The sequence below is a fragment of the Lynx canadensis genome, chromosome B1, assembly GCF_007474595.2.
Source record: "Lynx canadensis isolate LIC74 chromosome B1, mLynCan4.pri.v2, whole genome shotgun sequence".
Lineage (NCBI taxonomy): Eukaryota > Metazoa > Chordata > Mammalia > Carnivora > Felidae > Lynx > Lynx canadensis.
In genome coordinates, this window is record NC_044306.2 from 2,502,593 (window position 1) to 2,514,966 (window position 12,374).

The following is a 12,374-nucleotide window of genomic DNA, read 5'->3' on the forward strand; positions in this document are numbered from 1 at the left end:
AGGGGTGTGTAGCTATCCGGGGGACTCCGGAAAGTCAACCTGCAGACAGACTCCGTGCCTTTGCCCTCCTTCTGTTTCCACCCTGTTTACCCTGTGACGAAATCAGGTAAATGAGTGCACGACATCGCTCGTCCTGGGCGATCTACCTGTCTGAGAGGAGTTAAGGAGCAAATTCACTGTGGACCAGCCTCTGGAGGTGCTGGAAGGGAACAGAGGGGGAGGTGGATTGGAAAGGAAGGGAGGAGCCCTGCCCGTAGCGTGTCTCTCAACACAGGTGAAGGGACGCGTCTCCATTCTGTCTCACTCTGGAGGTTACACACGTCTGTGCTAAGACTTCCTCCCAAGAGGAAAGGTGACCAAAGGAAGCACATGCAATCCCTGTGTACTTACGGACACAGACGGGGGTCTGTCCGGACCACCTGTGGTCTTGCAGGCAGATTCGAACGGAAGTTCCAACCAGCCTGAAGCCAGGATTGCACTGATAAACCACAGTGTCCCGGTAGCTGAAGCCGTCTCCGCTGATGTGACCGTTCACGATTGGGTCTGGGGAACCGCAGTGGCCAGCTGCAGACACGAGTAAAACCGATAAACGTTTTGCAGAATCAGTCTCTGAGAAAAGTACTGCATTCACAGCCTGTTTACCTTTACCGTCAAGTGCATAACGTGTTGGAATTTTTCCCATTTATACACAGTATTTTATACAATTTTTTTGCTTTGTCACATTTATTGTTCTCAACAATTGTGGGTATCGAGTCATATTTCAAATATGAAATTGCTAACACAGAGGAATTGCTAATGAAGTTATTTCCCCAATTATGGTTTCCCCAAGTATTTTCTTTACTTATTTTTCTTACCGAGACTTTATGTTGTTACCGCTTTTCCAAATAAAAGCCAGGAAAGGGGAAGAGACACTTGGGATTAGTACTGCTATGTTTTGTGACATGTTGACCATGGGAGGTAAGGATTTCCAGTGTGAGAGAGTAGATCGTGGAACAATTTGTGAAATGTCAAGATAAATATCAGAAAATATGCTTAATTTCTTTTTTTATGTTATTTATTTATTTGGGGGGCAGAGAGAGAGAGAGAGAGAGAGAGAGAGAGAGAGAATTGCAAGCAGGCTCTGCACCATCAGTGTCGAGCCCGGTGAGGGGCTAGAACTCATGAACCGCGAGATCATGACCTGAGCCAAAATCAAGAGTCAGATGTTTAACGGACTGAGCCACCCAGGCGCCCCAGAAAATACGTTCAGTTGCAAACATGTGCATTCGCTTAGGTTTGAACCAATGTCTAGGTGGACCCGGCTTGTAGTCACTTGGAAGAAGAGTCTAGTATTCAGGGGACGGATGTCCTGAGGACAGAGCAGGTGTAGGAGAAGCAGGATTATGGATGTTAGCTGACGCTCCCTGAGCTTGCCCGTGGGAAGTGTGTGGGGCCGGAAAAGAAAAGGCAGGAAGGTGCCATCAGGACGAACATTCACACTGAAGGAGAGGTGAAAAGCGATGGTGGGAAGGAATCTGAAACTCGAGAAGGTAATTAATTGGCAAACGTTGTCCAACAGGCTCCGGTAACAGAGAGCGTCCGTGTGCAGAAGGAAGTAAGGGGCGCTCCGTTCTCTGTGAGCAGAAGGGAGGGGCAGTGTGACGACGACCCTTGGCTTGACTGCACTTCTGGTAGCTTCCGAGCCTTCTCACCCATGCCCCTTCGTGTAAAGTCCAGTGTTAGCGAAAACTGTGCGAGGTCAGTTCAGTGAGAAGCCCCCACCCCCCCACTGTCTGATGGGTTTCCATCCCCCACCACCCCCGGGTGAGGTCTGTCCCCCTGGCCTGCCTTCAGCACCATACTGCTAGGTCAGGTTCGCCGGAGCCCCCCTTACCCCGATGTGCCCTCTTGGGGACCCCCGCCCGGGACCGCTCCTCTCCGGCATCGTGACCCCCACTCCCAATGCAGCACAGATGAGCACCACCTCTCTCCCCCACTGGAAAATCCCAATGCAGTGACCCCACACCTAGCATGATGGTACCGCACACAGTCTGCCTTCCCATCCTTAACAAGCGTCCTTCACACTTTTTCACCTTTAAGAACCACACGGTGCCATGTGGCACAGAGGGAACTGGGAAGAGGGGGGCTCGGTGTGGCTGTTCCGCTCTCCACCTGCCTTCCTGCGCTCTCCCCTTCCCTTCTGCTCCATTCTCCTTCCCCTCACCTGGTCCCCTCCGCCCCTTCCCTCCTCACCTCTCCCTTCCTCTCCTATGCAAAGAACGGCTAATCGACAAAACAGGAAGCATTAGGAGTACCTGACATTCCAAGGATCCGTGTTACACGTGGGTTTGGGATGCATATGAAGAAAAAGGCGTTCACCACAAGTTCCTGAATGACCCATACAAACCTCAAAGCTGATGTGGATAGGGAGGGACAGGCGGGAGTAGAGGCAGAGTATTTTTTTAAATGTATAATTATTTATTTTGAGAGACAGAGATTGGGGAGAGAGAGAGAGAGAGAGAGAGAGAGAGAGACCGAAACTCTAAGCAGGCTCTGTGCTCAGCTTGGATCCTGACTCGGGGCTCGATCCCACGAACATGAGACCGTGACCTTACCTGACATCGAGAGTTGCACGCTTAACTGGCCGAGCCACCCAGGCGCCCCCATGCAGTGTTTTGATGTTGACTCCCCCTGTTCATTTATTTCCCAAATAGAGCACACAGCTGTCAAAAGCTTTACACAAAGCAGACCACCTCCAAGGTGGAGAAAGTTGTCAAATCGTTGCCATGCAACAATTGGTGCTAACTTCATCATTCTGAAGAATTTAAAATAATAATCTATGTTTCTGCTTCTGACAGCGTTTACCGGCACTGTGTCCTCCTGGGTTTTGCACTAAGTGTATTATCGGCAAGGTGACTTTGCAGCACAGAGGGGGAACAGACCCGATCGATGGCCGGGTATCCCTGCTCGAACAACGTTTATAAGAAGTCGGGCCAAAAAAGTCATGCTAGATTTGGTCGATTCTTTGTCACCTCGACAGGATTTTCCCATTCGGCCAGATCGATTAAGTCGATCCTGGCAAGAGGCCCGATCACCTCCCCCAAACCGAGACCTGATGCATGCAGAGAACTCAGAGGAGGAAGGATGTGCTCCAAGGGTTGAAGAATGAGGCTCTGAAGCTGGGAATGTTATCACAGAACACTGACCTTGGCTCCACAAGCCCTCTGCCACTCGAGAGGCCGTCACACGCAAAGTGTGCCCTGTTAGGCGAGAGATGGGGCCATTTTCCAATCCGGGTGACGACGACTAGTAAAAGAGCCAGACGAGGGGCAGCACACAGGCTTGGCACAGAGGTCCCACAGAGAGCCCAGCCACTTTTGAGGTGACCATTAAAACATGTACTTTCTAGAAACATGTACAACAACACAATCCAATTTTCAAAGAGGGAGTGGGCCACCTAACTCCCGGCTCTTCTAGAAAAATGCCAAGCGCTTTGGGGGTTATTTCTGAAGCCTGCCACCACTCCACGAGAAGGGACTTGGGGCGCAGGGCAACTGGGATGCGAAAGGGGGGTGCGTAGCGATGGGAAAGCCTCCACCATGTATAGGACCTGCTTGGTCTCACCCTTGACTTGGACAAACGTCCCTGGCCAGACTCACTCTGAGACCTTAATAAACATTTTCTCTTTCGTAATGGGGTTTTTGTAACAGCACACAGTTTGAGTCTGCGCTATCTTCTGGAAACCTGGGACAGAGCTACTCTTAATGGTCAGGAAGGTATCTGTATACTTTCGATATTGAAGGGACAAGACGACAGCCACATGTGGAAGCAACAATTCCCAATGGCGCCTCTTCCCTGACATGTGGTCATTCCAGTTCCTTTGAGGATCTGGCCTTCAACACGAAAAGGACACAGAGGATGTCCTTCCAAAGCACTTCATTTTGGCTCAGGGCCTGACAGGAAGAATCCATAGCATCACCTGCTGCTTCTGCGTCCTCATTTGAATACATGTAGACCACGTGACTTCCGGATTTGAAGCTAACACATACCAATCTGACCTTCACTTATATGAATTTCCAGCCCATGCGTCAAAATGTTTTTAAAACATTCAAAGTCTTAAACCAATTACAAGCCATTCACAAATACGGAATATTCACACAATTTCACTTAAGAGTATTTAACCACAATGTTGACAGTATGTAAAAATATCATGGGCAGGGGGGAATCTGTGTTAGGTAGAATTTGAGCTCAATATACTCGGAAATCTCTTTCAAATGTAAGAGTCTATTACTTTATGACAATATTGTGCTATGTCTTTTGTGAGTTTTTTTATCCTTGACGTAGCCACATTTTGTGTTCGATACACTATGTAGGAAGTGTTTCTCTTTATCTATCATACAATGCTTTGTAATTATCTTCATGCTTCTGTCCAGTGGCTAAAATGTATGTCACCCATTAAATCCCTGTGACAGTGGACAGTGAGGTCCTTTCCATTTTGAAAGTATATCCAAATCCATTACCTGCTAGGCGATCTGACAGTAATTTAATGATGATTTCTTACTGGCCAGCAATGTTCTTGGGGCATGGGATCGCACAGAAAATAAGATCCAACCATAGAGTGAAAAAGCGATGGGGAGGTCTAATTTGGAAGGGCCAGAAGGTGTGTGCATCCACGGGAATGGGGGAGCAGGGCGGGACATGCAGCCAAGAGTGGACACTGGAGACCCTAAAACAGGCAACATGACCACGGTGTTATAGAACCACATTATCCATTTACTGGAAGGGCATCCACTTTTATCTGCTTATAACTGTACACACTGTTCTTTACTTCATGCGTCTTCCACTACTTGGATGGGTTTCGCTACTACAATTCTGCTAAGTGTAAACGATAGCAAAGGATAAGAAAATCTATTAACTACAAAATAAAAAAAAAAAGAAATTCAAACCAAAGTATCAACTAATTAAAACGATGTGAGTATATAGTTGGTCCTAGATCCTACTTTTTGTTGTTGTTATTGTTGTTTGTTTGCTCCTTTGTTCTTGGTTAACATTTGGCTTCTGCTTAAACACAGATCACTCACTGTTTTCTACAGGCAATTCTGTAGCCAACAGAATCACACCAGGAACTCAGTTCTTGAGAAATATCAGTTGGAAATGCTTTCAGTAAAGTGTGGAAAGAAAATCTGGGAGTGACAAGCATGCGGGCTGCTTTATTTCTGGATCAATCCTACCTGTGAATTTAGTAATCTGCCACTAAGCAGAACCCGAGAGCACCGACTAGGGCTCGGGGACGAGGCAGAGTGGTAAAAACTGTCACTCTACGGGATTTTTAATTCTGTAGCCAGCTAGATAGGTATAGCAACATCTCCTACAGGAACTGCCAAATTTCCTTTTACTTCAAGTATGAATGACCAAATCTCTTTCTTGCACGGTTCTGGAACGTTACATTTTCTACCTTTTCTCCAAGTGCGGAATCAGTATGTCTGCACTGCGGGAAATCCCCCAACTCTTCTAACTGGTTTTGAATCAGTAGCTGAATTAGGAACTCAGTGCCAGTGTGGGTGCTGCCCAGGGTCGGGCGGATGGTTCTCTGGAGCCCACAGGCCACACCATGAGTGAACATCATTCTATTGGCCTATGAAGACCACTGAAGGATAGAATAGGGACCCTTCAGAATTTCCAGAACAACCGAGATTTCATTTGTGCTGCAGTGGAATAGGCCAGGTCATAGCCACCTGGATGTATCAGCTCCTTTGCCAGGTAATTGCTTTGTGCTACAGGCTTTGAAAATTCCTGGCTTATAGTTTATGCTATTCTGTATATATTGAAGGCTGCATTATTGTTTCCATTCATAAACTGTTACTATATTGCAGTTAGAATGCTCCAGATAAAAAAAAAGAGAATGTCTTTTGATAATCCTTCTCTAAAATTGGGTTAGGAGGGATAAAATTTGCCTGAGAAGTTTTTTTTTTTTTTTTTAATGTTTATTTGTTTTTGAGAGAGAGAGAGAGAGAGACAGAGTGCAAGCAGGGGAGGGGCAGAGTAAGAGGGCGACGGAATCCGGAGCAGGCTCCAGGCTCCCAGCTGTCAGCACAGAGCCCGACATGGGGCTCGAACCCACGGACCATGAGGTCACAACCTGAGCCAAAGTCAGACGCTTAACGGACTTAACTAACCTTGGCGCCCTGCCCAAGAAATTTAACTAAAAAGAGATGGGTAGGAAGGTAGACTGAAAGCTGGAAACAAGTGGGGGGGGGGGGACAGGAATGCCCTGAGGCCAGGAGGGGTGTCCTGGTTTCTTGGATTCCCCCTGGGTCAAGGGTTCCCTGCAAACTTGCCAGAGGCAGGATCGGAGGGGCTGGGACGCGGCTGGGATCCCTGGGGAGCCCAGGCTGCTGTCTGCAGTCTTGGGGGTCAGCAGGGTGATCACCCACCACACGGCCAGCACGTGGGGACCAGGCAGGTCGGCGATGCAGGCTTCACCCACTACTGCAGGACTCAGAGCAGGACAGGCTCCTCCAAGCAGCTCTTTCCAGATCCATCTAAACCCCATGTCTTAGCAGGTGTGGTCTAACATTTCTGAGAGGACACAGGTGCTTTCCTGATAGTGTTTCTGGTAGAGTGAATATTGTGAAAACTTGTTCTCGAATGAACTGGATTCCTCCAGCACTTGTAAGGATGCTATCCGTGCTTTCTGGAATGCTCTATTTTAGAGCAGGAACCTTATCCATTCATAGGATGTGAGCAATATTTAGAGTAGCTTCCTACGGTGTTTCTCTATTTGTTTCTCATTCTGTAAGGAGCCATGCAGTCCACAGCCCTTTGAAAACACACTGATTTCTACTGGCGACTTTTCTGAGTGACTGACCCAGGGTGTCATATGTCAGCTGGCAGATATACCTTAATATCCCAACACATGCAAACGCTGAACACTTCCAACTTTCAAGTTACAGTAAAACCTTGGTTTGTGAGCATAATTTGTTCTGGAAACATGCTTGTCGTCCAAAGCACTTGTGTATCAAAGTGAATTTCTGGAACCATTGGCTCCGTTGTGATCGTGTGACATTGGGCTTCACCTATGACTTGTATCGCAAGACATCGCTCGTGCATCAAGTTAAAATTTACTAGAAATGTTTGCTCATCTTGTGGAACCTTCGCAGAACAAGTTGCTCAGAATCCAAGGTTTTAATGTACTTTCAAGCAATGCGTGTTAGAGTGTCTTACAATTATGTGCACTTCTATGATTTTAGAAATGAATTCGGTGATTTGGAAATGTAAATAAGCTCCATTTTCGCCCATATTCCATAGAAACGCACTGCACCAGTAGAGATGATGGGCATGCTACCTCCCACGTTATAGGTGTGCACTCTATGGACCCAGAGCCCTGCATCCCTTGGTGTGGAATCCATGCCATTAAACGGAACTGTATACCTGGATCTCTCTCCTATCATCAGGTCACATTCTCACACACACACACACACTCCTCCCCAACCTGAGAGTTCACTACTGTAAGGTCACCTTTTCACTGCATTGGTTTGTGTCTGTACAAATACCAATATTGATCTGGGGATTAAAACGGAACACATTTACACATTTTTAGAAAATCTACAAACCAAATATTCAACCTTCATATTTGCTTTGTGATTATTGGTACTTATTGCTGAAAATAAAATAATAATCATTATAAATGCCCAGTACCTGCGTAAGAATTAGAAATGCGGTTTGTTCCATTCTTTCCATTCTGGGCAGTAACACTGGCTTTGCGCTAAAGGCAAGGTTATTTGGCAGTGGATTCCAAAGCCAATTGACAAACTCTTCCTGAGTATTAACAAACAGTCACAAAATGTCAGACGGTTCAGATTCTCACATGCAGAGAAACTCGTTGGCATTAAACACCATTGGATGCATTTGAATCTTCAGATCTGTACGTATTAAAGGAACACGTCTGAGTGCTGAGAGACAAGACTTTGATCTTCCACAAGTGTGATTTCTAGGGGCAGTGCTCAGCAACTTTGCCTAAGTCTGATAAAATGTGGTGCCATGGACAGCAAGGGAATTTTCCCAAGGACATGTAGGTATCTGCTTATAGGAGGTACACGACACTTTGTGCACGAGTACATCAAAGGAGGGCCCAATCTTCGCCGCAAAATTTTTGTCTCAAATCTTTTTTGACACTTCCTAGTGCCAAGAGAATTAGTTTAAGCCATACTTAATATAAATAAAAGTTTCAGGATTTGGGTAGTCTCTGGGGCTTTCAGAAGTCCTTTATCTGTCCCTTTTTGTACAGCTCTATACTGTACAAATAATCACTCTATCACTTTGCACATACTTCCTTCTTTGCCCTCCCCTGCCTGTGTGCATGTGCTCGCGCTCGCTCGCTCTCTCTCTCTCTCTCTCTCTCTCTGTCTGTCTCTTAAAAATAAACTTAAAAAGGGGTGCCTGGGTAGCTCAGTTGGTTAAGTGACCGACTTCAGCTCAGGTCACGATCTTGCAGTTTGTGAATTTGAGCCCTGCACCGGGCTCTGTGCTGACAGCTCGGAGCCTAGAGCCTGCTTCAGATTCTGTGTCTCCCCCTTTCTCTACCCCTCCCCTGTTCACCCTCTGTGTCTCTCTGTCTCTCAATGATAAATAAACGTTAAAAAAATAAACTTAAAAAATACCCAGACTTCTAGATTTTTTGCTGTTTTGCTGCATTGTGAACTCAGCAAATAGACACCTAATTTTTCTCCCCTACGTATCCCCACCGGCAGAGTGTGATTCCGAGAGCAGGGTGTGGCCCCGCGCCCCAGCCTCAAGCCTGTGCCTGAACCAGAGCCTGAACCTGAACAATCAGATGGCTTCTCCTCCATGAGCGCGTTGCCACATTAGTGCACACCCCCCTTTCCTGGGACTCTACACAGAGCACTTCCCCAGGACAGGCTGCATGCTGGTAGGCCAGCCTTCTGGACCATCTGGACCACCTCCTGCAGCACTGGATGCACATCGGAGTTTCTGGGATGAACTCGCTCCACTTCTGCCTGTGCACATTCCCACCATCGCTCCAAACGGCTTCCTCCACCGGCCTCTCTCCCACCCCGAGTTCTCTTTTGCCCTTCATTAATCTCACCTTTTTATTAAAGGCACTTGGTATTTATCTTCTTTATTCCTCTGATTATAAATTCCTGAAAACAGAAGAACTGGATCCTATTAACCTTTACACCCTACGCCATGTTTCCTGAGGAATCGGATGAATATCATTAGAGAATATTCAGAAATACGGACAGAAGCGCTTGCGGCTGGGGAGTGTTTTGTGACATTTATCTCCCAGCCACTGATGATGCATATGTAACATGTGATGACTAGCACTGGCCGTTGCCAAATATTTTCCCTTCCCCGGCATTATACAGCTAAATTGTACACAGAACGTTGTGTACCAGAGATCAGGGGTGGGGGCGTAAACTTTCCACTCCGCTGCTGCAATTCTGCTGTAATATAAGCATTACCGTAATTGGCTGTTAAATTTTTTTTACACGGATCTATCCTAAAACACCAGGCGTTTGCAGAATATTTGCCAATTCTATTCTCTAAGAACTATGAGAGAGTATGACCCAACAGTATTATTTTGAATCATGTCATCTAGCTATTTCAGCCATACGAATGTCACCGTGCTATTATACATACAAAAAAATTCATCTCTTCATAGGCCATTATAGTACAGCAAAGGCAACCTTATTTCGAACCTTATTTAGTAGGTAGGAAAACAACCTACTAAAAAAGGAACATGTTCTTTGTGTGGGTAACATCTCGGTCTATCACTGACATCTCGAATACCACGTACTAAAGAGGTGGCCAGGTGCCAGAGATGAAGCGTTACTACGTGTGAGAAAGTCTAAATGATATAAATGTCATCAAGAGGTTAATGTAGGTCTCTACAGCGGGAGACCTGGGTTACAAGCATACCACCTCGTCTAGTCTCTGTGCTGTCTGCTGGGCTCAGTGCAAACTACCACAGGGAAGATAAACGGAAGGGACCATGGGGATCATCAAACTTCCCCGATGGATTCTGAGGTACCTGATGAGTAGATATGGGGTCAGCATTCCCAGCACTTAATTGCCTAGCCCAGGGAGATGTGTAGCATCGCACAACACAGATGGTAAACTAGAACAAGCCCTTGGTGATTCGCAGAGCGCTGGGAGACCCCAGTAGTAAGGCGAGAATGACAGCATCGATTAAGCGCACGCTAAGATCCTGTGGTGCGCACAGGCTTCCCTTTGCCTGGAGTTAAGCTACCATGATGTCCGCACACAGGGTCGAGCGGCTTCCCTCACTGCATCCTGTCTCAAAGGTTCTGGCGTAGAATTCAGGCCAGCGAGCTCCTACACAGCGTGCATTCAGTGCCGGAGTGTTTAGCAAAGAAGACCATCCTTCTTCTCTGTAAATACAGCTCTCCTGCAGATACAGTCCCCAGCGTCCCGGTGTGAAAGTGCTGTCGGTCCACGTGCTTAGCCATTTCTGCTGCAGTGATCATCAGAGGACCCTGGCATGGTCTTTCCTGCTGGCAATCGCTGGAAATAACCACACTGCTACAACTGGAAATATGATCCACGTTCCACAGGAAAGAGAAGCAACTTCTCAGGCCAAAGTATTTCTTCTTCCAGTAACCGTTAAAAAACAAGATGCCTCACACACTTGGAAAAAAAATGCTTTCGTCAAAGCATTTTGCATTCTAATGAAAAGCATCTGGGACATGGAATCAATGAGGCTCCAAGTCTAAAGGAATCCTACACGTAAAAGCCTACCGAACAGGCGACTGCCTTCTGTGTGAACTGTTCTTTGCATTTTGGGGCAGATCTAACAATGTTAAAAAATAAATAAAGGCAAGGAACTTCTTACACGTAGTCTGAAAACTACTTTTCCGCACAGTGTCTGCCATTCCAAACAAATGAATCAAACTATGCATCACTAATGTCATTGGCAACCCTGGCTCTTGCCTTTGGTAGATGTACTTAATTCATTTTATTTTTGTTTCTTTGCTTTTTTATCCCCCTGTCCCCACCTGATTAAAACTTAGAGATCTCAATACAGGTCTTTGTGGTGGACACTATCCATCCATCAGGGCTGACACTTGTAACGTAAAACAGTTTACCAAAATGGGTTTATTCCACCTCTCAATCCCATTTTAAATATTTGAAAATGGCTATTATTTACTTCCTAACTTGTCTTGCAGTCAAACTGATGATCACAGGTTCTCCAAACATTCTTCACCTATCACGTTTACTACATCCTTGAGCACAGGTTCGTGCCAGTTTTTCACCGCCCACTTGAACTATTTCACGAAAGCGATATCATCATTGTGGACGCGGACCTCCTAGCCAGAGAATGAGGTGGGTCCTGTTCATGAAGCCTGGACACCATCAGTCTCAGGGCTACCTCTGCATTTATGAGCCTTCTCATATTGAGAACACCAGATCCTTCCATGAGTGCTAGGGTTTCATAACTTTCTCCTCGTCATGTACATTGGAAGGTGTTTCACTTTTTACTTAGAGTGAAGCTTTCCATGAATTGCATTATTTTCATATGTGTTTTGTCTGTCACTGAAATTGGTGACATTCCGAATCGGTTGTCAAATATTTACTCTCGCTCTTTCAGCTGGCGTTATTACGCCTCTACTCAAGATGTGGATAGAAGTCTTGGGGTAGACTTCTTGGAGAAGTCGAGAATGAGGGAGAGAACTACACAACTGGAAATCTGCTTTCCAGTCGCATCAACCCAATCATCGATGTCGCTGTGGAAAGCCCCTTCAGCAGTCGTTAAAAGACAACATAGCGCTCCTATACCTTCTTGACTGTGAGAGTCATAACAGAAAACCTTGATCTACGTCTTGCCAAATTCGGAAGCACCATTTCTAAAGAGTATTTCTAAACACCCATCTAAAAGCAAGGTCAGACAAAGATGAACCCAGACTTGCACGTTATTTTGTGAAACTATACGCGTTCTTCATAAGCATGCGTCACCACAGATCTTGCAAACAACAGAGTTGACCAACAGCTCTGTGGACCATCAAATTAACAGATCTGCCGTTCCTGCCAGCTTGCTTCTTTCCTTTCCATGTGAAAAATCATACTACACGTGCCTTTTAATAACGTGCCACTGGCAGGGGGACTGTCAGTGACTTGGACACCTCCTCCAGGGTCCCCCCAGCCACTCCACTCAAACTCTCAAGTTCTCCTGGACAGACTCCTTTTCTCTCCTGGGGTCCTGGTTTCTGATACAAAAGCGGGTTCTAACCTTTGCATTCCAGAGCGATTCATGACACAGAAGACAGAATGAAGAGGAAGCTGAGCCCTTCTGCTTTACTTGGGCCATCCGCTATTTCAATACCAACCGCAATGAGTGAATTTGGTTCTTATTTAAA

At 46.2% G+C, this 12,374-nt stretch overlaps 1 protein-coding gene across 1 annotated transcript in view; it reads right to left on the reverse strand.

Moving 5' to 3' along the window:
- Nucleotides 1-12,374, reverse strand: part of CSMD1 (CUB and Sushi multiple domains 1) — a 398,630-nt gene that overhangs the window by 56,385 nt on the left and 329,871 nt on the right. The window contains exon 41 of the mRNA XM_032593032.1: nucleotides 391-564. Within this exon, the coding sequence (XP_032448923.1) occupies nucleotides 391-564 (174 nt within the window). The remainder of the gene's footprint in view (nucleotides 1-390; nucleotides 565-12,374) is intronic.